The 27,995-nt window shown below is 47.5% G+C and overlaps 1 protein-coding gene across 1 annotated transcript; it reads right to left on the bottom strand.

Moving 5' to 3' along the window:
* C11H9orf24 (chromosome 11 C9orf24 homolog) lies at nt 1-25,007 on the bottom strand. The gene is made up of 7 exons (XM_033164251.1): nt 24,567-25,007; nt 15,288-15,435; nt 12,818-12,930; nt 11,011-11,086; nt 9,378-9,591; nt 6,509-6,598; nt 1-152 (listed from the first exon to the last, which is right to left on the bottom strand). Exons 1-7 carry the CDS (start codon nt 24,699-24,701, stop codon nt 47-49), a joined length of 882 nt encoding a protein of 293 aa, XP_033020142.1. The 5' UTR covers nt 24,702-25,007; the 3' UTR covers nt 1-46.
* Between the last annotated feature and the right edge of the window lie 2,988 nt (nt 25,008-27,995).

Here is a 27,995-nt window from a genome sequence, read left to right as displayed (position 1 = left end):
TTAGTCACCAGCGGCAATTTTAATGGCAGCCTGTCTCAACTCTCTACTACCAACACGGTGGATGGAGGAATGACTCCGAAACAAATTCAGGATGAATGATAAAGCTGTCCCTCTGTGCCCCTCCGGCCTTCTTAAAATGGCTTGTATCCCACCTGTCAGGGAGAGAGAAAGAAAGAAAAAAGATTTTACACGGAGCAGAATATGACTTTGATTTGCAGACTGCAATTGTCTGCAGTGTGTGTGTCTTTTTGACCTCCGGGTCCCATCGCTGGTCAGACACAACTCCATGGGCCACGTATGAGACACACAACGCCACCTACAGGCCACATGCACACTCAACCACATGTAGAATCATAGAATTGTAGAGAAGGGACACCACCGGTCATCTAGTCCAACCCCCTGCGATGCAGGAAATATGCAGACATATTTCTCTCACACACTATTTCAGTAGGAGGCCTCCCAAGCTGTCTCCATTGAGGCCGGCAGTTGCACTTAGATGGTAATGATGCACACTTACTTATTCATACAAAATATTTTATAACTAACTTTTTTTTTAAAAAAAACAACTTTATTTATTTCCCTGGAGACACACAAAAAATTCATTATGAAAACCTGTATTCCCATATGTGCGCCACAACTTGTAACAGTAAACCTCTATAACACACACTAAATGAGCCACAAGTTAGTAATAAACCTTTGAAACTGGTCTTGGGTTTTCTGGAGATTTTGGAAACGAAATGAAGAGCCATGATTCTCCCACAAAGGTATATTTGTGCTTTGTTCCTCTTGCCAGTTCTGATTTGTGAGCCCATTTTTCCATAAGGGCAATACGCCAAGCATGCTCTCTTGTACCAAGCATTCAAGTTTGCACCTTTTAAGTGTGTAATTTTACTTATACCATTAAACACTTGCCCAAAATTTACTACCTTCTCGGCAGTGCCTTCTCGGTAGTGGCACCCGCCCTGTGGAACTCCCTCCCACCAGATGTCAAAGAGAACAACAACTACCAGACTTTTAGAAGACACCTGAAGGCAGCCCTGTTTAGGGAAACTTTTAATGTTTGATTGATTATTGTATTTTAATATTTTGTTGGAAGCCGCCCAGAGTGGCTGGGGAAGCCCAGCCAGATTGGCGGCGGTATAAATAAATTATTATTATTATTATTATTATTATTATTATTATTATTATTATTATTACCGTTGAGCATGTCCACCACAACAGCCCATATAGCTGCCTCTCTCTCCCTTGCGCCAGCACATTGATGAAGTATTTTTATGTATATTTGAAACTTTAACTGAGGTTAAGTACTATTTCTGCGTTGTCTTCAACATTATTTCCTTGATGCTGGGTCAGGTATAGTAAAAACAACCTAAAGAGCAAATTACGCCTATGACTCATTTCTGAAGAGTTAAGTTAAGATGAAGAGTTAAGTTTTCTTTATTGTCATTGTACAAGTTCAACAAAATTGGATGGCATTCCATAAAAACAAAACAAAAAACAGCACAAAAAAAACACATTGTCAGCCAAACATGCACATATGTACACACCCATCACAAATCTCCAAGGTCATATTATCTGGTTACAGCATTTAAGATGGTTATAGCTCTTGGGTAGAAACTATTCTTCAATCTATTTGTTCTTGATCTACCGTATTTTTCGCTCCATAGGACGCACCGGACCATAGGGCGCACCTCATTTTTAGAGGAGGAAACAAGGGAAAAAAAACATTTTTCTGGTTTTCCTCCTCTAAAAGCCCTGTTTTTTTGAGGATCAGCTAAAAGTTTTGCAGCTTTTTTGCAAAGGGAAAAGCCCTGTTTTTTTTTGAGGATCAACTAAAAGTTTTGCATCTTTTTTGCAAAGGGAAAAACCCTGTTTTTTTGAGCATCAGCTAAAAGTTTTGCAGCTTTTTTTGCAAAGGGGGAAAAGCCCCGTTTTTATGGGGTTCAACTCACATTTCTGCAGCTTCTAAAGGAAAGGGAGCCTTTTCTACAGTTTCCAGACAGATAATCTAATCAGCCAGTCCCATGTCGCTGGGGAAACAACCTCCCTCTGCAGCACATTCAACAATGGAGGCTTAGGCAAGGGGGCGGGTGAAAGGGAGCCAGGACTCTTATCTCTCTCCCGATCTCTTGCTGATCAGCTGCTGAGCGGGGTCCTTTCAACACCCCCTTTTCTCTTTGTAAAATAAAAGGCATGATCCTCTTTTGGCCCCTGGGCAATTCAGCTCCAGGGACCACCATTCGCTCCATAAGACGCACAGATATTTCCCCTTACTTTTTAGGAGGGAAAAAGTGCGTCTTATGGAGTGAAAAATACAGTAATTGTTCTATATCTCTTGCCCGAAGTAAGTGGTGCAAAAAGACTATATCCCGGATGAGATGGACCCTGTAAAATATTGTTTACTTTTTTAAGGCAATAGGAACTGTACAGTTCTTCCAAAGAACTTTTCCATGTCCCTGCTGCTTCCTTCCTGGCCCTTCCAGACTGTTCCCCTCTCCTTCTGGCACAGGATTCCAGATTCCAGACCGGTGTCAGCACACAAATGGAGCAAATTTGCACATAAATGAAGATGCTAGATTTTATGGAACTTGCCGAACTGACTGGCAGACTCCGCGACCAAGGAGAAGACGGGGTGGAGGAAGATTGGAAGAAATATAAAATTTATTTGAAAAAGTATTGTAATATTTAGTATTGCCTAAGGAAGCAGTTCTAGGTTTTTCGCAGTATTTTTAGGAAATAGGTTAATTGTAGATGTTCTAGAAGAAAATATTGGATAAGATGTTAGCCCTTAGAAATTGCCAAAGAAGGTTGGGAAATGAAATTCATAGGGGGGGGGCGCAGGGGGAAGTCATTTATTGATGTTAAGAATAAGTTATGTGATTGTAAGAAGTATATATCATTCTCTTTTTTCCTTTTTCCTTTTTCTTCTCTTTTTGTAAATTTCTGTTTTTTCATGTTTTATTATGCGATATTTTCTCATCTTACAAAATGAATTAAAAATATTTTAAAATTTTTTTGCACGAGACACTCCCTTTTTCCATAAGTAGGACTGATTTGCATCTGTGGGGGTGGAATCTGCGTTCCTCTCGGGCGCAATTTGAATGTGTTTGTTTTGGCACATTCATTTTTACTTCCATCACTGAATTCAAGGATGCATGGGGGGGGGGGCTGTTAAACAGACTTCCCCCAACCAGGCAATTGCTCACACCTGGACCAGCTCAGCTTTTGCAAAGCTATGATATCACCTGCTTTTCCACGCCCCTGAAGGTTTGTTATTTTACGGCTACACTTTTGGAAATCCAAATACTGAAATCAAGACATACACTCAAAACTGCCAACTCAAGCTCAGAATTTACGCCACAATTGTGATCCTCTCGCTTAAAGCTCTGCAAGACAAAGAAGGCAAACTGACTGGTATGGAACAAAATTTTTAAAAAAATTCCTTCCAGTAGCACCTTAGAGACCAACTAAGTTTGTTATTGGTATGAGCTTTCGTGTGCAGGCACACTTCTTCAGATACCACATGCACACGAAAGCTCATACCAAGAACAAAGTTACAGGTGAAACTCGAAAAATTAGAATATCGTGGAAAGGTTCATTTCTTTCAGTAATTCAACTTAAAAGGTGAAACTAATATATGAGATAGACTCATGACATGCAAAGCGAGATATGTCAAGCCTTTATTTGTTATAGTTGTGATGATTATGGCGTACAGCTGATGAGAACCCCAAATTAACAATTTCAACTTGGGGGTTTTCATCAGCTGAACGCCATAATCATCATAATTATAACAAATAAAGGCTTGACATATCTCGCTTTGCATGTCATGAGTCTATCTCATATATTAAACTCCAGTAGCTAATGAAAACAATTACTTACATAAATGGACTTTTCCACGATATTCAAATTTTTCGAGTTTCACCTGTAGTTGGTCTCTAAGGTGCTACTGGAAGGAATTTTTTAAAATTTTGTTTCGACTACAGCAGACCAACACGGCTACCTACCTGTAACTGGTATGGGGAAGTCAGAGGGCAGAGCTCCAGGAGAGGATGAACAATAAGAAGGGTCTCTCAGAAGCAGGATCATTATGAGTGCAGCCGGGAAAAAGCTTAAGGTGGGCCCCCACAAGATATATCTTCCCTCCTCTACCCTTTTCCTTGTGTGCTATGTCTTTGTGAGTGTAACCAAGGAAAAACCCACAAGATACATGCATGCATCTTTCCTCACCTCCCGTTCCCCTTTTGTGCCAGATCTTTTTAGAGTATGAGTTGGAGGAGAGGAGCTACTTTAGCACTGATTATTTCTGTAAGCTGCACTGAGAAACTTCTTTGGTTAAACGGGGTTAAAGTGTCAAGATGGCAATGTGTGAGCAGCAGCCTCCAGCCTCCTTCTCCCTGCTCTTTTCTTTTTAATTTTTAAATTTTGTTGCTGGCCTGTTTTATGCTTAAAGGGCAGGTTAGAAATGCCTTCAGGTAAACAAACCATCTATGCATCCTGTGAACTTTGGAACGAATCTTTATCCTAATCAAGGCCTTTATCCTAATCTGGCTTCTTCCGGCGAGTGCTGCAACATCACAGGAACTCAGAAAATGGAAATGTCCGAGGCCTGGGGCTGAGAGTTGGTTACTGTTCCCCTTTGCCCCCCACCTGACTGTTGTTGTGGTCCTGCTATATCCATATAAGTGTGTTTTTTTTCCCCTGAAACCACCAAAACACCCCAATGGCCCTGGAGGGAAAAAGATGGAAAGCACTAGGCTGTGGAAGGATGGCTTCCCTGTAGTATATAGATTCATAGAATCATAGAATCCTAGAGTTGGAAGAGACCCCAAGGGCCATCCAGTCCAACCCCCTGCCAAGCAGGAAACACCATCAAAGCATTCCTGACAGATGGCTGTCAAGCCTCCGCTTAAAGACCTCCAAAGAAGGAGACTCCACCACACTCCTTGGCAGCAAATTCCACTGTCCAACAGCTCTTACTGTCAGGATGTTCTTCCTAATGTTTAGGTTGAATCTTCTTTCTTGTAGTTTGAATCCATTGCTCCGTGTCCGCTTCTCTGGAGCAGCAGAAAACAACCTTTCTCCCTCCTCTATATGACATCCTTTGATATATTTGAACATGGCTATCATATCACCCCTTAACCTTCTCTTCTCCAGGCTAAACATACCCAGCTCCCTAAGCCGTTCCTCATAAGGCATCGTTTCCAGGCCTTTGACCATTTTGGTTGCCCTCCTCTGGACACGTTCCAGCTTGCCAGTATCCTTCTTGAACTGTGGTGCCCAGAACTGGACACAGTATTTCAGGTGAGGTCTGACCAGAGCGGAATACAGTGGTACTATTACTTCCCTTGATCTAGATGCTATACTCCTATTGATGCAGCCCAGAATTGCATTGGCTTTTTTAGCTGCTGCATCACACTGTTGACTCATGTCAACAGTCTACCTGGAGAATATCAGAATATCTTCTGATATTCTCCAGGTAGACCTTTTTCAGGGGTGTATGGGGTGGGGGACACACATTGTGCTACTTCTGGGATAGTTTGTTCACCTTTGGGCCCCACCCTGCGCTCAGCTCTTACTTGTGGCTCCTAGAAGCTGTCAGCACAAAACAGCGTCTGTTTCCTGGGAACAGCTTCCACTGGCTGGTGAGGGCAGCCGATGGGTCTCAAGCCCTCATCAGCGAGGGTGAGAAGGGGGGTCCTGTCGTCTGGGCAGCCTCCATACACTCTGCCCAAGCTCGCACCCCGAGGAGGTCACGTTGGTGCTGCTGACGCAGAGGTTCGACTTCACCCCTGGAGGTGCACTCCATTGTCTCCCAAGAAAGACGGAGGCCAGCACTAGAGAGCCATTGCTGAAAACATCGCCCAGAAACAGCCTCATTTCTCCTGCTAGACCAAGGCAGGGTTGGGCTCACCCCCCTGCGGAAGGTGGCACCTGTGTTTCATTTGCTCCAGTTAACCAAGGCTGATGGCTTAACTACTGGCGTAGGGATATGGGGGGCAGAGGGGCGCCCCGGCCCGGGTGTCATGCCTAAGGAGGGTGACAAGATTGGCCCCCAAGCAGATTGCTGATGCGCCAATTGTCACGGCGGATCCGCTCGAGGAGCGATCTTGTCAACCCCCAGCAGATCACAGACGCGTCGATCTGTTTGGGGGCCGTGCGAGGCTTGCGGTGGTGGCTGGCCCCGTGGGTGGGTCACTCCGCCCCATGGGTGGGTTATTCCGCCCCCGCCACACCGGGTAACGGAGGAACTAGCTATGCCCCTGGGCTTAACAGAGTCCCCCTTGGCCTGATCCAACAGGGAGTTCTTATGTTCCTATTATCCAGAACCCGCCTCCAGCTGCCTGCTAGAGGAAGCTGGTTCACTGGCAGCCAAGCTGTCCTTGGGGGAATTCTGTTCCCCAGGGCTGGTCCTCAGGAACGGTCCCCAGTTCAACACACATCCCTTGTGAGCAACCATGCCTCCCCACCCCAACTCCTTCCCCTCACCAAACCTGTTTGGATTCCTTACTTAAGGTTCATATACGGGAAACCAGGTGGCAGGTTGGGCATGCGTGCACAAAGTGTCATCTCGTGGTCGCGGTCGTAGTACTGGAAATTCCTGGAAGAGCAATGGGGGGAAAGAGAGAGGTTGTTGAAGATTCATTCCCCGTGTCTACAGTCATGGGATTCTTATCTATCACATAACTGTGTATGTGTTTTCATTCCACAGAATGGGAAGTGACGAAGTCAAGATATTTGTCTTACTGTGTTCCGTGAAGTGGGACTATTGTCCTTTGTTCTCTCTCTTTGCTGTCTGATGCTAGAGAGAGAGGGAGCCATGTTGCAGTGCTCCGTGTGTGTTTATATGTAAATAAAAGCAGATTAGCCAAAATGCTGAGTTGCTGAGGTCTGTTATGCAACTGCGCAAACTCTGCGGATCCATAAGTGTGCTGATGTTTCTTGGCATCAGCCGTTTTGATGTTCGGGCTGAAGAAAGCTTTTGAAGCTCCCAAACCAGGAGGGAGGCAACATGCCAGTTGGGCATGCGTCTCTGCCCGGGTCCTACTCGTGTGCAGGAAATCCTAACAGAGGTTGCCATTAAAGGGCTGCGGGAGACCTTGGCTGGCATCTCAGCGGGGGGCAGGTGGATCAGAGCTAGAGCCACGGGAAAGCACTTGGAGGGGAAAGAGCTGCATTGCAGGATTAGACCAAGACCCAACCAGCCCAGTGTTCTGTGCCCAAGAGTGGTCAGCAGCTTCTCACAGCCAGGGCGCGAAGTTGATGACCATTTCCTAATGTGTTGGGTGTTGGGTGTGTGTGTTGTTTTTGGTTCCCAGTAGAGGTACACTGCTTTTGCACACAGAGGTTCCACTTAACAATCATGGTTAATTAACAATCATGGCTAATTGACCCCTCCCTCCCTCCCTCCGAAGCTGCTGGCCACTTAAGACACTTAGGCAAAGAAGTGGAGGTGAAAGAACTAGGAAAGTGGCTCCTGCTATCGGGGTGTCAGAACTGAAATTTAGGAGGACGGATCTTATATTCTTAGCCAAAGGAGGAAAGCTACTGAATTGCTTGACAGCCTGAAGCTGCGAGATGCCAACCCAGTAGCCACACCAATGACCATTGATTTCCTGGAGAGCAAACATGAATCTAAGCTCTTGCCTGACCATAACCAGTGCAGGCAGGTCAACAATGGGGAAACATTTGCACTTTACCACGACAAAGAGACCAGACATTGAAAATGCAGGGGGAATTCTGGCTCTCATAAAAAGAGGAGTATGAACTGTAAAATTAAGCTGCCGGCAGAGAGCAATCTGGAACTGTTAGGTTGCACGGTTGCTGACCGGGCTGGAGGCACTAAAGATTACAAGGGAACCAGGTGGGTATGTTTGGAAATGGTCCCTTTTCTTACGGCAGTTATAAACAAGGAGATGTAGCTTTGCCTTCCACCGAGTCGGAGTATGTAGCTGCGACTGAGCATGCAGAGAGCTGGCCTGGCTGACTGTGGATTTGGGGTTGGCGCAGGAGAAACCTATTTGGCAGGTGGAAGACAGGCAGAGCTGTCCGAAGGTAATGCAAAGCGAGAAGTTCCAAGCGAGAACCAAGCACATGGGGGGGGGAGTACTGCTTCCTGCGCGATGGCCTAGTTGAATTGCCCTGTTGCCAAAGAGATGACCGCTGGCGACTTCACCAAACCTCGACCGAGACAGTTTTGAAAACCTTTTGAGTCAAGATGGGCCTTTAATAAAACTGTGCATGCAATTGCTGTATTTGCCTGAGAAGGGGTTTGTGGGAGATTAGCAGCCAAATCTAACAATGCATATTCCTGCCAGTTAGCATGAGGAGGAGTTAAGACCACAGAGCTGTACTGCTGATAGGAAGACTCAAGCCATAGACATGTAATTGGTAGAGAGGGCTCTGTGTGAGGTCATTTCCCCCTCAGGACAGGAAGGGAAAGGAACATGATAGTATTTCCTGTTCCCCCTCCCTCCCTCTCTTCGACCAGTGCTTGGAGCAGACATAGGTTTAACTGCTCCAGCTCACACACACACATGCCTGAGGCTATTCCTCTTGTAAATGTAAGTATTTTACCTGCATAGTTTTTACTGCTGCAGTTGCTGACAACCAGTGCATGACTATGAGTAAGTAAACCCTATTTTAAACTTACTTCTCAGCCTGCTGTCTGATTCTTTGTTAAGCGGGGCAAGAAAAGGGGGAACCAGCTTGCTCTGCAGCTGGACTTGTTCAAAAGAAGGCTTTGCAGCCCAATTCATATGTTTTTAATTTGCTGCTAAGAATGCTAAGAATCAAGTCAGCCTCGCATTTAAATGCAAGCGGTAAGCTGATGTTCTGCCTGTTCAACACAAACATGTGGGCACCTGGGGGGATGAATCACAATTAATTTATCCTCTGTTGCCGATCAGAAGGTCGGTGGTTTGAATCCCCGCAATGGAGTGAGCTGTCGTTGCTTGGTCCCTGCTCTTGTCAACCTAGCAGTTCGAAAGCACGTCAAAGTGCAAGTAGATAAATAGGTACCGCTCCGGCAGGAAGGTAAACGACGTTTCCGTGCGCTGCTCTGGTTCGCCAGAAGTGGCTTAGTCATGTTGGCCACATGACCTGGAAGCTGTATGCTGGCTCCCTCGGCCAGTAAAGCGAGATGAGCTCTGCAACCCCAGAGTCGTCCAAGAATGGACCTAATGGTCAGGGGTCCCTTTACCTTTTACCTATTAAAACCCACCCCACACGGAGGGCACCCTGCAGGGTGCGCCCTGTGCAAATGTTCCAATGAGGAGCTTATGGCGGAGTTTTTTTTTATGCCTTCCCCTTTCCAAAACCCGCCCCCAAGTGCCCCGAGGGGGAGGAGTTGGGGTTGTGGTCTGCAAAACCCTCCGAACCTTACAATCTTCTCAACTAGCTGGCTGATCTGTCGCTCGTTGGTGGGCGCCCCGTCGACGTAGTAGTCCATCCCTCGCAAGCAGTAATGGCGTCCCGTGCAGGGGCTGTAGTAGCCTTGGTACGGCATCCTTCCTGGGATGGTGTAGCGGTGCTGTATGGATGGAAGCTGCTTCCGAGACAAGCTGTTCAACATGTTAACCACCACTTCCCGTTCTGGAGAAAATGGGTGGGGGAGAAAGAAAGAGAGGAGAGCTTGTGCCCCTGGAAAACTAGGAGGGAGTTTTATGACAGCGAAGTGGAGGTGTTAGCATAAAACACTCGGACTCAGGATGCCAGCCAGCCAAGTCAATCAGTCGGTTCAGGGCAACAGAGAAAAGGAAGCCCACTTTCTCGCAGCTTTGGAAGCAGGGGCGTAACAAGGTAAATTGGTACCCGGGGGCAAAAACATTTTTGTCACACACCCCCCCCTCAGGCATGGGAAGGTCAGGTGGTACCCGGTGCGGAAAATTTCTTGTCACCCCCCCCCATTGATCCCCCCCGCAAAAATGGTTTTACGTTATTTCATATTTTCTTACAAAGGAATAATAACAAGCAATAATAAAAAAACCTGTTCTTTTTATCCTGCTCTTCCCGGCCAAAGTCGGGCTCAGGGTGGCTAACACCAGATACATAACATTGGTATAAAATCAAGCAATAATTAAATTACCTCCTAAAAACCTCTCAAAGTCTAATTAGATGGCTTTCCACAGGGTTAGGGTTGGGAACAGTAAGTGTTCTCTGAACTGAAAGTTCAGCCTTCATGACATAGGAAAACAGCAAAGCAAACAGCTATTTTGGTGGAGGAGGGTCAAGATATTAACCGATATGCATGAAAGTTCATATATAGCTATATAATCCCTAGTATAGTAAGAGAAGACCTTTGGAGCAGGCATTTTCAAAAAAAATATTCAAAGAAAATATTTTTTTTTCTCCAAAAAAAATTGTTCCTTGATAATTTGTCACCCCCTCCATTATGGAACACGGGGCAGCCCGCCCCCCGCCCCCCTTGCTACGCCCCTGGTTGGAAGGGACCCCAAGGGCCATCTAGCCCAATGTAGGAATCACAGCTCAATTTAAACTGAGGGCGTTGGCAATAATTGCTTGTGATGACGATGGCTGCTAGCCTAGGTGCCTTTAAAAGGGATTGTTATCCAAGCTGACAGATGATGAAACTCGCCGACGGCTATTAGGCTAAGACAGTTAAATAGAACCTCCACGTTCAGAGGCAGTATACCCTCAAAAGATGAGCTGCTGGACTTTATGACACCGCCCCTCTCAAAAGCATCTGGTAGCTAGAGAGAGAGTGCTGGATCAGACGGGCTTTAAGGACAGTGATGGGTAACTAAGAGCCCTGCAGGATGAAGTGGAGCAAACTAAGGGAAGGGCCATAGCTCAGGCATAGAGTATTAGCTCTGTATGCAGAAGTTTGTAGGCGCAATACCCAGCATTTCTAGGCAGAGCTAGGAAAGACTTCCTGCCTGAAACCCTGGAGAGCCTCTGCCCATCAGTGCAGACAGACAGCATTGCTTCAGTATAAAGCAGGTTCCTATGTTCCTAAACCAGGCAGGACGTGCAAGATCGCAGAGGAGTTACCGTAATTGTTGAGACGCTCAGGTTTCGGAGGGTATTGCATGGGCATCCCGCGAAGGATCGACTCTAACCCAGCCTCCTGCAAGGAAAGATTGCACAGCGTGAGTCCATTTCTCTGGAATTTATGCAGGGACATGTGCATTTATGCAGTGCAATGCTCAAGTTCGGGACCCCGTCCCCCGTCCCCGTCCCCCCCGATGCCCCGTGGAGGCGATAGAACCGGGCCCAAACTGGCAAAAGGAATTTCACGAGGAACCAATGTAAGGTTCCCCCCTTAGGCCAGAAGAACCAGCCGCACAAATTTAAGCTGGGGGGGCGCTGTTTGACAGTGGCACAGTCTCCTTTAGAAGGTGCTGGGCTCTCCTTCCTTGGAGGTTTTTAAGCGGAGGTTGGGTGGTCATCTGTCAGCGACGCTTTAGTGGAGGTTCCTGCATTGCAGGAGAGGGGTGGACTAGAGGACCTCTGGGGTCCCTTCCAATTCTATATTTCCTCACCACCAGCACCTGCCACCCAAGGCTGCTTGCCTGGCTCTGTCCGATGGTAGAGCTGACAGACAAACCCCCGTGTTGCAAAATGTGAGTCAGCAATAGCAAAAGCAACAGGATGACCAGAAACAAATATGAAAAACTTTATGGAATGATTCAAAACATCAAAACTAACAAACAAACTGAAGTCTCTGAAAGTCCTTAAATGAATCACGATGCCAGACTTTACCGTATTTTTCGCTCCACAGGGGGCACCGGACCATAGGGCGCACCTCGTTTTTAGAGGAGGAAACAAGGAAAAAAAAAATATTTTTCTGGTTTTCCTCTTCTAAAAGCCCTGTTTTTTTTTGAGGATCAGCTAAAGGTTTTGCAGCTTTTTTTGCAAAGGGAAAAACCCAGGCTTTTGGAGGATCAGCTAAAAGTTTTGCAGCTTTTTTTGCAAAGGGGGAAAAGCAAAGAAGAAAAGCTCCGTTTTTATGGGGTTCAACTCACATTTCTGCAGCTTCTAAAGGAAAGGGAGCCTTTTCTACAGTTTCCAGACAGATAATCTAATCAGCCAGTCACATGCCGCTGGGGAAACAAACAACCTCCCTCTGCAGCACATTCAACAATGGAGGCCTGGGCAAGGGGGGGGGTCTTAAAGGGAGCCAGGGACTCTTATCTCTCTCCCGATCTCTTGCTGATCAGCTGCTGAGGGGGGTCCTTTCAACACCCCCTTTTCTCTTTGTAAAATAAAAAGCATGATCCTCTTTTGGCCCCTGGGCAATTCAGCTCCAGGGACCACCATTCGCTCCATAAGACGCACAGATATTTCCCCTTAATTTTCAGGAGGAAAAAAGTGCGTCTTATGGAGCGAAAAATACGGTACCTGGCGGAGAACAAGCTGTGAAGCTTTGTATAATCAGCAAATGTCCAATTCTGATGTCCAACTCTGAACAGCGTTTCCGGATAACAACTACTGTTTCGTTGCTCCGCAGTGACTACATAATTGCATGAACACTGTTCCAGAGTATTTTTCCATTTTCATGTATATTATATCTATTCGGAAAAAAGATTGGTTAATGAAGAAATTACACATCTTTCTACTAACGAGTGTTGAACTAATTCGCTGGTGAAGAATTCAACAAAACAGTAGTTGTTTCTGGTTATCGTGTTGCTTTCGATATTGCTGATGGTAGAGCTGGCCTTGCTTAAGAGCAGGTTCCCTGCAGCCCTGCCCTCTGCCGCTCTGCTACCAGGTGTGCAGGGGCAGTTCCTGTCCACAGCAGGAGCCTCCTTTCGGGCCCGCACCCCACCCCGGATCTCCGCGGAGTCACGAGGATTACCCGAGGGATCCGTGGAAGGTACGTGGTGTATCGATTCCACGCCGCGCTGTTGTAGGGCCCCGTTCTCCACGTCGCGTACCTGTCGTCGCCAAGGAAGACCGGGTTGAACTTCTCTGCAATTTAAAAAGGAGATGGGAGAGTTTTGCCGCCAGGGTTGAGGATGGAAAGCCCAGAGGGGGCAAAAAAGGAAGGAACGCGCCGCCGAGGACCAGAGCGTTTGCTATACAAATCTATGGCGCCACTGCGTCGGTTGTATTGTGAGCAGTTCTGATTGCCTCGCCTAAGAACGGATGCTGTAGAATTGGGAAAGGTTCAGAAAAGGGCCACCAAAATGATTGAGTGGTTTCGGCAACTCCCTTATGAGGAAATGTCGCAGCTTTTGGGACTTCTCTGTTTAGAGAAAAGAGGTGATATGTCCGTGTAAAAATCCTGTATTGCACAGAGAGAGCGGATGGGAAAAAACTTCTCTTTCTCATGATGCTGGAACTCAACAATGTAGGCAAATGATTCAGGACATGTAAAAATAAGTGCGTAAAAACTGCTGCCTCTCTCAGCAGGTACATTTTTTAAAAATGCCTCTTATAGAAAATGCAGTGGCGCTGTGGGTTAAACCACAGAACCTAGGGCTTGCCGATCGGAAGGTCGGGGGTTCGAATCCCCGCGACGGGGTGAGCTCCCGTTGCTTGGACCCAGCTCCTGCCAACCTAACAGTTCGAAAGCACGTCAAAGTGCAAGTAGATAAATAGGTACCACTCTGGCGGGAAGGTAAACGGCGTTTCCGTGCGCTGCTCTGGTTTGCCAGAAGCGGCTTAGTCATGCTGGTCACATGACCTGGATAAACTGTCTGCGGACAAACACAGGCTCCCTCGGCCAGTAAAGCGAGATGAGCACCGCAACCCCAGAGTAATCCGTGACTGGACCTAATGGTCAGGGGTCCCTTTACCTTTGCCTATAGAAAATTATGTTCCGTCTCTACTCTCAGGGACAGGAAATGCCTGGGAATAAGAGTCACTGGGGATCACAGGCTAAATTACTGGCTCCTTCTGGTTCACTAACGTTCCTGGACAGGGATAGCCTGAGAGCGCTGTAGTCCATGCCTTCCTAACCTCGAGGCTGGCTTACCAATGGATTCAAGTTACAAGTCAGGATCTCTTTTCTGGTAATTTGTATGCCTGATCACTGCCTACTTTTAACCTTTTCAGATATGGTTTTCAGCTGTATGGTTTTATGCACATGTAATTGTAAACTGCTTTGACATTTAAAAACATGAAATTGTTGCTGTTGTTGAGTTGTTTAGCTGTGTCCGACTCTTCGTGACCCCATGGATCAGAGCACACCAGGCACTCCTGTCTTCCACTGCCTCCCACAGTTTGGTCAGACTCATGTTGGTAGCTTCGAGAACACTGTCCAACCATCTCGTCCTCTGTCATCCCCTTCTCCTTGTGCCCTCCATCTTTCCCAACATCAGGGTCTTTTCTAGGGAGTCTTCTCTTCTCATGAGGTGGCCAAAGTCTTGGAGCCTGAGCTTCAGGATCTGTCCTTCCAGTGAGCACTCAGGGCTGATTTCCTTCAGAATGGATAGGTTTGATCTTGCAGTCCATGGGACTCTCAAGAGTCTCCTCCAGCACCATAATTCAAAAGCATCGATAAATATATTTTTTATAAAATAAGTCATAGAATCATAGAATTGTAGAGCTGGAAGGGACCCCTAAAGGCTTCCTAGGTGTCAAAAAGGGTTGTTTATGCCATTATGGTGGCCCTTGTTTTGTTAGCCCCAAAATGGAAAACGAGCGAGGTCCCAACCAAAGAAGAACGGCAACTTAAACTGATGGAATATGATCAGCTTGTGGATCTAACTTACAGAATAAGAGAACAAGAAGAACATTCGTTTAAAGAAGATTGGGAAATGTTTCCTGAATATATTGGGGGTGGGAACACTTGTGTACACTTGAAAACATCAGCAGCATTAAGATAAATTCAACAGTGTAAATAAGTTTTGATGGAAGTAATAATGGAATCCTGAATGGTTTAGTTAATATAAAATATGCAGGGATTTACGCTATGCAAAATGAACCATGGAAAGAGAAGAAGAAGAAGAAGAGGAGGAGGAGGAGGAGGAGGAGGCGGAGGAGGAGGAGTTTGGATTTGGTATCCCGCTTTATCACTACCTGAAGGAGTCTCAAAGCGGCTCACATTCTCCTTTCCCTCCCTCCCCCACAACAAACACTCTGTGAGGTGAGTGGGGCTGAGAGACTTCAGAGAAGTGTGACTAGCCCAAGGTCACCCAGCAGCTGCATGTGGAGGAGCGGGGATGCGAACCCGGTTCACCAGATTACGAGTCCACCGCTCTTAACCGGGAAGTCACTGATATTTTAAGGTTGTTTAAATGTATATTCTAAATTGTAAAACAGAAAATTTAATGAATATATCTATGGACGCAACCCCTTGTGCACAAGTTAGTGAAACGTACCTTCCTCCCTGGTCACCCAGTATTTGTACGGCCGGTAAGCTGTTGGGTCTATGGAGTTCTTATAGGTGTATTCCTCCACTGCCTTCTTCACGATATTCTCCAGGCGGTTTTGGTCTATCGGGTGGTCGATTCTGGGAACGGTCAAGCCCTACAAGGCAGAAAAAAGACTCATGAACCCTCGGATGCCCTGTTTGGGGGTGTTCGTGATCTGGTGGCCCTGGGCAACTCGCTTCCTGCAGGGTTGGAGACCTCTCCAGGGGTTGTTGCTGGACTCGCAACCATCCTGGCCCATCAGCCAAGTTGGCTAGGGGCTAATAGGAGCCCGATAACATCTGGAGGAGGACCCCCCCCTTTCTGCCTTCCATTTCTGCCGAGACCATATAACACCAGTCTTGAAAGACCTACATTGGCTCCCAGTACGTTTCCGAGCACAATTCAAAGTGTTGGTGCTGACCTTGAAAGCCCTAAACAGCCTTGGTCCAGTATACCTGAAGGAGCGTCTCCACCCCCATCGTTCTGCCCGGACACTGAGGTCCAGTGCCGAGGGCTTTCTGGAAGTTCCCTCGCTGCGAGAAGCAAAGCTACAGGGAACCAGGCAGAGGGCCTTCTTGGTAGTGGCACCCGCCTTGTGGAATGACTTCCCACCAGATGTTAAAGGAAAAATCAACCACCAGACTTTTAGGAGACATCTGAAGGCAGCCCTGTTTAGGGAAGCTTTTAATATCTGAAGGATTATTGTATTTTAAAATTTTGTTCGAAGCTGCCCAGAGTGGCTAGGGAAACCCAGCCAGATGGGCAGGGTATAAATAATAATAATAATAATAATAATAATAATAATAATAATAATGGATGTGAGTGGCGCTCTGGTCTAAACCACAGAGCCTAGGGCTTGCTGATCAGAAGCTCGGCAGTTCGAATCCCCGCGATGGGGTGAGCTCCCATTGCTCGGTCCCTGCTCCTGCCAACCTACCAGTTCGAAAGCACATCAAAAGTGCAAGTAGATAAATAGGTACTGCTCCGGCGGGAAGGTAAACTGCGTTTCCGTGTGCTGCTCTGGTTTGGCAGAAGCAGATTTGTCATGCTGGCCACGTGACCCGGAAGGTACGCCGGCTCCCTCGGCCAGTAAAGCGAGATGAGCACCGCAACCCCAGAGTCGGACACAACTGGACCTAATGGTCAGGGGTCCCTTTACCTCTTTTATATTATTATTATTATTATTATTATTATTATTATTATTATTATTAGGCAACTCTAGCAGTGGCAGGTGAGCTGATCAAAGTGGTTGAACACATATGGATCTCTTCGGTAATCTGGTCCCAAGTTGTTCTTTAGAAAAGGAACTCTTCTTTAAAAAGTTCCTTTGTGTCCTCCCCACCCCTTTGACTCCAGACACATGTCAAGATTTACCTTGGAGATGCAATGGCTCATGTCGCCCATGGTGAGATTGGGCTCCTTGTAGGTGTTGTCAGTGCGGCATGGCACTCTGTAGGAGTCCCTGTAGGTGCTGATGGGGGTGTGTGTCTTATGCGCAAAGATGAACATCTCGCCTTCTCTGAAGATTTTTGCCTGGGGCCTAAACTCAACTCTCCGCTACGCTCAGGGTTTTCTAGCAAAAGGGATTTTCCCTCCCCCTACGCCACGCTAAACTAAAAGGTCCACTAAACAGCTCACACCACAGTTAAGGTAAGAAAATAGAAAGGGGACGCTTTGCACTCCTGTAACAAACTACAACCTGCTAATGGCTCTCTAAACTCACAGCCTCCCTCCCTGACACTGAGCCTGCTTGCATCAGCTGTGATGTCACAGTCAGGGAGGGGGGCACAATACAGGTGAGCTAAAAAAATGGTGGGGGTGTCTAGCATGGGGACTGTGTCAAAGGGCTCGAGAACAAGGAGAGACTTTGCCCGGGGAGTGTAAATGCATAACAAGAACCACAACCGCACACACACACACCCCGCTTAGATTAGGCCAAGTGTCCATTGAGTCTTGCATCCTAGAACCATCAAATTGTAGGGGCCCCAAGAGTGATCCAGCCCAACCCCTCCTGGGGTTTTCTACGAAATGCTCAGTTAATACAATACACTTTTGCATCTCATTTTCACACAAAGCAATGTCAACAAGCTGTATCCAGCCTTTCCAATCCGTTTTAGGCTTCTGCCAGCTTACTTAATTGCACGTTGTTTATTTATACACAAACCCGGCATGTCATATGGAAAAAGGTCCTACAGTGGCTTTCGGATCAATAATACTAATAAAGAAAAACACCTTAGGTTTGCAATCTAAAAAGCCACAACACAGAAAGAACCATGCATGGGGAGGGAGGAGGAAAAAAAAAACCCCACACACCATTTCTTAGCTGCAAAGGTCTTACAAGGGCCAGCTGGGTTGGGAAGCAGTTTTTTTTTAAAAAAAGCTGCTTTGCCTAGTACTGGTATTTAAGTTGCATGCAATAGTATAGTTTCAAAGAGATATATTTAAGCTAGACTTTTTGAATTACTTCTCAGTGGAGAAAGAGGCAAGGGTGAGGTGACACAATAGATTATAAACTCATGCATGGCATAGAGAAAGTGGATAGAGAAGAGTTTTCCTCCGTCCTTCTTAATGCTAGAACCTGTGGATATTCCGTGAAGCTGAATGTTGGAAGATTTAGGACAGATAAAAGAGAGTAGTTCTCCACCCAGCAAAGAGTTAACCTATGGAACGCCCTCCCACTGGAGGCAGTGATGGCCACCAAACTAGGTAATGGTAAAAGGACCCCTGACCATCAGGTCCAGTCGCGGACAACTCTGGGGTTGCTGCGCTCATCTCACTTTACTGGCCGAGGCAGCTGGCGTACAGCTTCCAGGTCATGTGGCCAGCATGACTAAGCCACTCCTGGCGAACCAGAGCAGCGCACGGAAACGCCGTTTACCTTCTCGCCGGAGTGGTACCTATTTATCTACTTGCACTTTGACGTGCTTTCAAACTGCTAGGTGGGCAGGAGCTGGGAACGAGCAACAGGAGCTCACCCCGTCATTGCGGGGATTCGAACCGCCGACCTTCTGATCAGCAAGCCCTAGGCTCTGTGGTTTAACCCACAGCGCCACCCGCGTCCTGGCCACCAAACTAGATGGCCTTAAAAGAGAATTAGGCAAATTCATGGGGGAAAAGAGGGCTACTCATGGCTAGTAGCCAGCACGACTCTGCTCCTCTGCATCCCCAGTTGGACGCATCACTGCTTCTGAATACCGTTTGCTGGAAACCACAGGAGGGGAGAGTTGGCCTCGCGCTTGGGTCCTGCTTATGAGTTTCCTGCACATGATGCTGCACAAGTTGGGCCATGGGCCTGACCCAGCAGGGTTCCTCTCCCCAAGATACCCTCGCATGAGAGAGCCCTCACCGACGCTTCCCTTTCCCAAGTTGGAAGGAGCGATTGCAAGTGTCAGGGAGAGACCTGAAGGGCACCATGTTGGTGACACCTGCCCTATCACAATGACTCCCAAACATCTGATAGTTGAGGCAAAGGGTCCCCATCCCCTCGGTTAAAATTGGAGGCACACCTTCTTCACTCAAAAAAATACAGATATGAGATCACCTTACCATGTGTATGCCCGCTGTCACTTCGATTGGTGAAATAATTCCCATTTGGAATAACTTTATCTTTTACTGGGCAGCACAAACTCTTTGGAACTCCCTGCCTATTGATTCAGGCCCAGTATACCTGAGGGAGCGTCTCCACCCCCATTGTTCTGCCCGGACACTGAGATCCAGCGCTGAGGGCCTTCTGGCGGTTCCCTCGCTGCGAGACGCAAAGCTACAGGGAACCAGGCAGAGGGCCTTCTCGGTGGTGGCGCCCGCCCTGTGGAACGCCCTCCCACCAGATGTCAAAGAGAAAAACAACTACCAGACTTTTAGAAGACATCGGAAGGCAGCCCTGTTTAGGGAAGTTTTTAATGTGTAACATTTTAATGTATTTTTAATCTTTGTTGGAAGCCACCCAGCCAGATGGGTGGGGTACAAATAATAAATAATAATAATTATTATTATTGGTAGTGACCCTCACTGACCGTTTTCTTTTTCGTTGCCTGCTAAAAACAACCTTGCTTAGACGAGCCTCCCCAGAAGTTTAGGAAGCTGCTTTGATTTTTAATCTGTTTTTAGCCTACTGTAGTTTTAGCTTTTTGAAAGTTTTCCATTATTGTTGTTAAGTTTTCTTATTTGTAATTTTATTGTTTCATTCTTCCTGTAAACTGCTTTGAGGGGTTTTTTTTTGTGTGTGTGTGTGTGTGTTTTACAACCAAGGGGTGGTGTATAAATTTTTATGAAACAAACAGTAAACAAATAATTATATCTTTTATGGATCAGCCGCCAGAGCAGCTCCTCCTACGAGACACCCTTGCCAAAATGACCTACTATTAACCTCCTGCCTGGGCTCTCAGTCACAGCTTTGGGACTGGTCTGGACTGTTACATTTACAGGCAGGAAACCTGGTGTGTGCAAGACCTACTAGACCGCTGCTTCCCAAATTTGGGGGGTCGGAGGGGAGGATGCGAGCGTGCTTTTAAGGTCAAAGCGTGCCTTAAAAATTTAAACCGCTGTGGAAGTTTTTCCCTTTCTCTGCCCAGCATTGAGCCAACTGACTATATAGCACACAGTCACAAGAAACACGTTCCGCAGCTAAGATAATTCAGCGCATCCGCCTTATTTGTTTGTGGATATCTGCTGATGAAGATAAGGAGTTCTGCTTGTTTTGTTTTGTTTAAAAACCGCAGCAGGGAGCTGGATTCAAGGCCAAGTCTGCAAGGCACGGGAGTCAGCTCACCGCCCTTTCCAGTTACTGCTACATGGAGCAGTTGTTATTCTCAGTTTCCCCCTCCCAGTTTTGAAATACGTACAAACTTTAACCACGCTAATGTTTGCCCATTCGTCCACCCCATCTTCCGGGGCTTGCTTGACACCATAATGCATTCAGTAAAATAAAATGTCGACAGGCAAATGTTATTTCTGCTGCATAATTTCTGCTGCATAATTTCCGTGCAACGTCTTGTGGTTGAGTGGAGTTTTGAGTTGTTTTACTGTTGTTGTTTTTTTAATAGCCCTTAACAAACGAAAGTCGGCGTATAAACCTAGCAAATAAACAAATGCCAACTCACACAAACTGAAAAATGCCCCCGTGGTTGCTATTTTAAGCAAAGCGTGGTTGCAATTTTTGAGGCATTTGGGCCACGAAAGCTGCACTCTTTGGGACTAGTTTGTTAATTGCATTTATATCTCACTTTTCCTTCAGGTCCTAGTCTGAAACTTCAACTACCGCACCACACTGGGGTTGTGGTTATGTGGGTTGTCGCTGCCATTAATGGTTTTCAAATTAATTGTGTGGTTGGAACAGGGGCGTCGCAGGGTGGGGGCGGGGGGGGGGGCGGACCGCCCCTAGGTCAAGGGGAGGTGGGGTGACACTTTGGCCGGCCCCTCTCACCCCGCCCCGCCGAAAGGAAGCAGAACAGGCGCATTGAAGCGCTTGCTCTGCTTCTTTTTGCCCTTTCCTCCGCTTTTTTTTCGGCGGGGGGGGGGCCGACCAGCGAGGGGGGGGTGTCAAACCTGTCACCCCTTCCTCGCTAGCCGCCACCCCCCGCTGAAAAAAAACCCTGGGGGGGGGGGCGGGAAAAGGAAGCAGAACAGGCGCATTCAAGCGCTTGCTCTGCTTCTTTTTGCCCTTTCCGCCGCTTTTTTCCGGCAGGGGGGGGGCGACCAGCGAGGAGGGGGTGTCACGCTTGCCACCCCCTCCTAGCTGGCCACCACCACCCGCCGAAAAAAAGCCTCGCAAAGGGGCAAATTCCCCCTTTCTGCATACACGTGCATCGTGACGTCATGATGACGTCACGGCGCACGCGTCGTGCCCCTCCCCCAGGGGGGTGCCTCTGCGCTGCCGCCGCCCCCAGCAGCACTGAGGCTAGCTACGCCACTGGGTTGGAATTTGATACTTATCTGTATTGCTTTGGTCTTTGTTTATGACATAATGCATGCTGTGCCCCGTTCAGCTGCTGTCAGCTGAACTCGGGAACTTCTGAGTGGGCCTGACTCTGGCAGCGCAGCTGGCATTGAGTAGCAGATTTAAACAGTGCAAAATTCAAGCTGGACTTGCAAAGGAAGAAGCAGGAGGCTTTACCTGCAAGGAGGAGAGCGTAGCTGGAAGGAAACAGCCCTGCATATCAAATTGGGACTGCTATCAGGCCTAAGATGTTCTGAGGTTCCCCACCTGTGATTCATGCTAATGCCACCCTGTGTTGAGAATGGAGGAAGGGGAGGATATTATATATATAATATCTAGCTTGTTGGCTGCCTAGTACAAGCCACTCCTGCGATTCCTGCATTGCAGAGGATTGGACTAGATGACCCTTTGAGTCCCTTCCAACTCTTCAATTCTGTGATTCTACAGCCTACCTTAAGGGATGTGGGTGGCGCTGTGGGTTAAACCACAGAGCCTAGGGCTTGCCGATCAGAAGGTCGGCGGTTCGAATCCCCGTGACGGGGTGAGCTCCCGTTGCTCGGTCCCAGCTCCTGCCCGCCTAGCAGTTCGAAAGCACGTCAAAAGTGCAAGTAGATAAATAGGTACTGCTCCGGCGGGAAGGTAAACGGTGTTTCCATGCGCTGCTCTGGTTCGCCAGAAGCGGCTCTGTCATGCTGGCCACATGACCCGGAAGCTGTACGCCGGCTTCCTTGGCCAGTAACATGAGATGAGCGCCACAACCCCAGAGTCGGACACGACTGGACCTAACGGTCAGGGGTCCCTTTACCTTTTACAGCCTACCTTACAGGGCTGTTGTGAAATAACCATGCAATACTGCCCAAGGCATCTACGAGTGAAGAATACACGCGCAATGGGTTTGGGAGGACCTAGTAAACAAGACTGTAGCCAAGTGCATGGTTGCTGGAGCAGGATTGCTTGGCCCGGACCACCCCACTGAGGCTAGCGGCAGACAGGAGGAACTGGGCAGGGCGGGGTGGCTCATGCCTTCCTGGGTGCTGGCTTTGGGAGTAGGGCTCTGGCATGATACAGAAAGCTGTGATATAAATGTAATAACTAAATGAAATAAGTAAGTACAGTGGTACCTCGGGTTAAGAACTTAATTCGTTCCGGAGATCCTTTCTTAACCTGAAAGTGTTCTTAACCTGAGGTACCACTTTCGCTAATGGGGCCGCCCGCTGCCGCCGCACTATTTCTGTTCTCATCCTGAAGCAAAGTTCTTAACCCGAGGCACTAATTCTGGGTTAGCAGAGTCTGTAACATGAAGCGTCTGTAATCTGAAGCGTCTGTAACTCGAGGTACCACTGTACTAGTGGAAAGGCAGGTGTTGCTCGATGGAAACCTAGCAAACATGGCGGGGAGGGGGGAGCACAGCATCGTGTACCACCAGTTTTTTTTTGGGGGGGGCGGTTTGGCAGCATGCAGGCTGGGAAACTTGTTTAGGAATAGAGCCTTGGACAGAAACCACTTTTCTGAATGCGCTTAGCCTCAGAGATCTACTCAGTTTTTACTGCCTGTGCACCATCTACTCAGCAGAGGGCGCCGCCTTCCCAATGACGGACCAAATCCCATGGAAGGTTTTGGCGTTTTTCACACAACCCTCTTCCACATTTTCCTGCGGAGCCAGCTCCCTCTCTCATTCCCAGACTTGCTGTAGTGGGATTCCCCAGGCCAAATGGCAAAAGGCTGCCAGATCTCTCTAATGCGCAATGGGAGCGACATCATGGGATGAGTTTTTCCAGCCACCCCCTTTGGAAACGCTACAGGAGGCTGCTTCAGGAGAGGGCCTCTGAGTATCGTCACGGCCAAGCTCCCTTGTTATTTTTGCTAATGCCAGGAGGCATGATGGAGCCACAGAATTGTAGAGATGGAAGGAACCTCGAGGGTCAATTCGTCCAACTCCCCGCAATGCAGGAATAATGTTGATAATGCAAGCTTGATATATTTATAGTACCGAAACGTTGGAGATTTTTTTTTTAATGTTGTGATATTGGCTGTTATGTTGTTATGAAATTCTTTTTCCAGTAGTTGATGCATTCCTGTTATAAGCCATGTTGAGCACTACTCTTTTTGTGGAAAAGCAGGATACAAATAAAATTAATGACGAGTGCCTTATTTATAAGCTCAGGTTGGGTGTGGAGCCCACCTTGCCCCAAAGCTCTCAAAGCCTATTAATGCATAATTTCCCTTCCTTCTCATCATAACTCTCTTCAAAGCTCCTTTTTTCCTGCAAGGCCTCTGGCTCCATCCCCTTAACCCCCCCAGCTGCAGCTTCAAACTCACAAAACGAATTTCAATAGGGGCAAAGGTAAGGAACCTGCTGTATAAAGTTTCCCCGGGGGCACCAGGCTGGCCACTGTGGGAGACTCAGCAACTCAGCGTTGCTCCCGAATCTCTTGCAGCCAGGAAGCCTTCTTAGGTCCCCTTTTTGCAGAGGCATTATTGCCACATGGGAGTTTTACCCAAGAGCCCGTTGGATCAAGCCAGCGCCCCTTTGGGTCCAGTACCCTTTCTTCCAGCAGCCAAGCAGAGGCTCAAATGGGAAGCCCGCAAGCAGAGCACTCTCTCCTCTTGTAGTTTCCAGCAACTGGTATTCAGAGGCATCCTGCCTCCGACAGAGGCAAACAGCCAACAATAGAGCCTTCTCTGCCATGAACTTGTCCAATCCTCTTTCAAAGCCAACCAAGTTGGTGGCCACCTCTACTTTTAATCACGCACCGCGTGACAATCCCTTTTCTGGATCTTCCAACATTCAGCTTCCTTGGAGAGGTAAAGGTAAGGTAAATGACCCCTGGACGGTTAAGTCCAGTCAAAGGGGTGCGGCGCTCATCTCGCTTTCAGGCCGAGGGAGCCGGCGTTGTCCACAGACAGCTTTCCGGGTCACGTGGCCAGCAAGACTAAACCACTTCCGGCGCAACAGGACACCGTGATGGAAACCAGAGCGCACGGAAATGCCATTTATCTTCTCGCCGAAGCGGTGCCTATTTATCTACTTGCACTGATGTGCTTTCGAACTGCTAGGTTGGCAGGAGCTGGGACAGAGCAACGGGAGCTCACCCCGTTGCAGGGATTCGAACCAACGACCTTCTGATCGGCAAGCCCAAGAGGCTTAGTGCTTTAGACCACAGTGCCACCCATGTCCCTCATTCCTTGGAGAGCCGCTAGTGTTACAAGGGGGGGGGGAATGATTTCTTTTGTGCCATGCATAATTTTATACACCTCTGTCATGCCTCCTCCTCCCCTTTCCTTTAGACCAAAACCCCCAAGTGTTGTACCTGCGTCACGAACTTGTTTTCACTCCACAGAGCCAACGGAGCCTCATCGTAGGTCTTCTTCATGGTATTCGGAGCCCTGTAGGAGTCCGTGTAGGTGCTGATGGGGGTCTTGGTTTTGTTGGCGAAGAGGAACATCTTGACTCAGGGATTGGCAGATCTTGGAGAACTTGGGAGTCGCTACAACAGTCACTGGGACAACTGGTAGGGTACACTTCATCAGAAGGGACGTCTTGAGCCTCAACCTCATCGAGTTTACGGATCTTCCCCCCGCTGTTGCTGCCGTGAGTGGTCAGAAGGGGAGAGGGGCTCTTCATGCCGGTGGGGCAAAATTGGTGAGTGGCTTTTCTTGAGGGTCATAGCCCCTCCCAGCAGCCAGCCTCTTGCATCACGTGTGATGTCACAGTTGGCAGGGTCAGTGCTGCAGAAGTGGGGGAGAGAAGGCCCAGACAGGTATGGGGCTAAGGGCCAAAGGCTTTGAGTAGGAGAAGTGGCTGGTTCTGTGGCAAGGGGTGCTGGGCTGGTTCACTTGGAACCTGCTCCTTCCTGCCCCCTGGAAGCAGGGGGAGGAGGGAGGACCCCTCTCCCACTGGAGGAGTCCTGCCTTGGAAATCCTTCCTAGCAAGCCATCTACTTCCTAGCTGCACATTGCATGCTCTCCTGTTTATTACTGTTTTTAAGCTCTGAAGTCGCTGTCGTGATAGGCAGAGGAGATGCCAGCAAAACCTGCAGCAGAATCTCTCCTATGCAAAAGCACTTGGGTCATGCAGACCGAGAAAAGTGAGGTCAGGCAGAAGACTGTGGCAGGTAATTGATGGGAGGAAGCTGCTCTGTAGTATCCACTTGCTTGAGGAAGGATCTGCACAGCCCTTCATCTTCAGAGCCTGTGAGTGTGCAAAATGCTCCCTCTTGTGGGGACTAATGGGCTTTTGCATTTTTATTTTTATTTTAAAACTTTCCACATCAAGTTGTCTGCAAAGGAACCTCTTGAGAGCAGCTGGTACATTGCAGAGCGTAGAAGCATATCCTATGGTGTATATGTAAGCTGTTGCAGGGCACACCCACACCCCCGGGTGTATTCTGCAAGCACACCCTAGAGGACAACACACTCCCTTGCACTTTCAATCACAGATGATCAGTAACAGCAAACAATTTTTCTTGTAGGGAAATTTGTCAGCTATTGCTCGTCTTCTGAAGAAGTATCTCCACCCCCATCGTTCTGCCCGGAAACTGAGGTCCAGTGCCTTCTGGCAGTTCCCTCGCTGCAAGAAGCCAAGTTACAGGGAACCAGGCAGAGGGCCTTCTTGGTAGTGGCGCCTGCCCTTTGGAACTCCCTCCCACTAGATGTCAAAGAGAAAAACAACTACAGTCTTTTAGAAGACATCTGAAGGCAGCCCTGTTTAGGGAAGCTTTTAATGTTTAATAGATTGTATTTTAATATTCTGTTGGAAGCCACCCAGAGTGGCTGGGGAAACCCAGCCAGATGGGCAGGGTATAAATAAAATTAATAATAAAATTAATAATAATAATAATAATATTCAGACTGAGGAGTCCCTCAAGTTCTTTAATGCACCATTTGAAATCATCTGCACAATGACACTAATCATCACTTGGAAGTCCACATCTGGATCGAAGCACGTTTTTAGCTCCCTGCTGTGGAATCGGCGCACAAGTGACCCTCACTGCTGGAATATTCACATAACAGCACTGCAAAGAATCTTCTGAACCAGCCCTTAAGATTGAGGATCAATGCTTTAAATCAAACCGCTAACTGGGGTGGGGAGGGAGGAAAAAGAGGAGAGTCCCTGTTTCTACTCCCATCTCCCCTATGAGGCACGGATACATTTTTTTTTACAGAAATATGTGCGTGAAAAAACAAGACACAATTGACTGGATCAGAAGCACAGAGAAGCCTGCTTTGGACGTGATTCAAGAACTGGGCCTGTACAGAATGTGGCAACAGCTTAACTAGACTTCACAGATCTGCTCAGGGCAGCTGCTTTGCAAATGGGATAGGTGCAGCTAGCAATTGCAAGGCTTGCCAGGAAGTAGGAAACTCCAGCCTCACGAATCCATCTTTGGTCTCCCTGTGCGGTGCGTACAATGGGAAGGAGTGGGGGTGTTTGGTTGTGGAAGGGCCAGGGTCCTGCAAATGCTCTGCCACACGGCATCCCTGGAGAAGCTTCTGCCATGTAGCTTCCTTTAGAGACTATACACCCGTGTTGTGAGGTGGGTTAAAAGTGTGTCTGTAATGCACATCTGTCATAGGCAAAAAAATTAGGCTGTTGCATGCAAGCCCCTCAAGCTCACAAGTTTTCCTACTGAAGGGTGCTAGTCATGGAATGTTCCAAGATCAGGACAGCTTCTGTTAAGAGATGTGCAAGGTCCGTCTGCTGTAAGCCAAAAATGGATTATCTTCTGAGTTACGCCAATAAAACTCTGAGACAAGAGGAGTTAGGAGTCTTGGGCCACTACCACACGTCTACATTGCAATAAATATTACCTATGGCCTAGCAATATGGAGGTTGTATGTCCTGCAGAAAATGAACTTGATTGAAATTGGGCATGTGAGAAAGTGGAGAGCGAGCTAAAAGGAGCAGGTCACATAATGCTGCGCATAATGAGAGCAAGGGATGTGGAAGGGTAATTGGGTATCATGTTTTAGGCTCAAAAGCAAACAAAAGGTTTTTATATTACCGGTATTTTTGGAATTACAGGGAGAAAGTCATCCTCTTCTATTCTTCTCCAGTGGTTGAGAGACACCCAATGAAGCGGCAGAGGCAGGTTTCATATCTATGCTTTTTTTTAATATTAATTCTGTTACACTACACACAACCAGTAACAATGATAAATACTGCAATGGAAATGTTAAAAAAATATTATACATGTTTCATGTCTTCCAAAAACCACATTTCAAAAATAAATTAATGCATAAAACTGTTGGTAAATCATAATAATAATAATAATAATAATAATACACAACTGAACGGATCTGTTTAAGGCAGTATTCTACATGATGGGGAAATGAGGACTGTGCTACATCATTTGAATCAGAAAGCAAAAGTCAAGACAAACATTTGCTAGAAGACGGAGGCTGGCTTACTATGAGTGGGCATAAACCAATATGAGAGAGTCCCACCTCCACCACCCTAAACCTGTTTCTGTGGCAAGGTTAAAAAGGCAGCGAGGCAATTGGTGTCTCCCAAAGCACTGCAGAACAGAGCCAAGCTTTAACACCCAGCATGGATTTCCAATCAGTCAATAGTTTAGACCAGCTATCCCCAAGCTAGTGCCCTCCTGGTGTTTCGTACTCAATTCCCCATCGGCTCCAGCCAGCTGAGATTGAGAAAGGCTGATTCAGGCTGAGTACCCATCTCACATTTGGTTGTCTGGCACACCCAAGGGCCAGACATGGGTGGGAATTCAAAGCTT

This window comes from Lacerta agilis, chromosome 11 (genome assembly GCF_009819535.1).
Source record: "Lacerta agilis isolate rLacAgi1 chromosome 11, rLacAgi1.pri, whole genome shotgun sequence".
NCBI classification, from domain to species: Eukaryota; Metazoa; Chordata; class Lepidosauria; order Squamata; family Lacertidae; genus Lacerta; species Lacerta agilis.
Note: the sequence above shows the minus strand (reverse complement) of the source record. Positions and strands in the feature narration are given on the sequence as shown.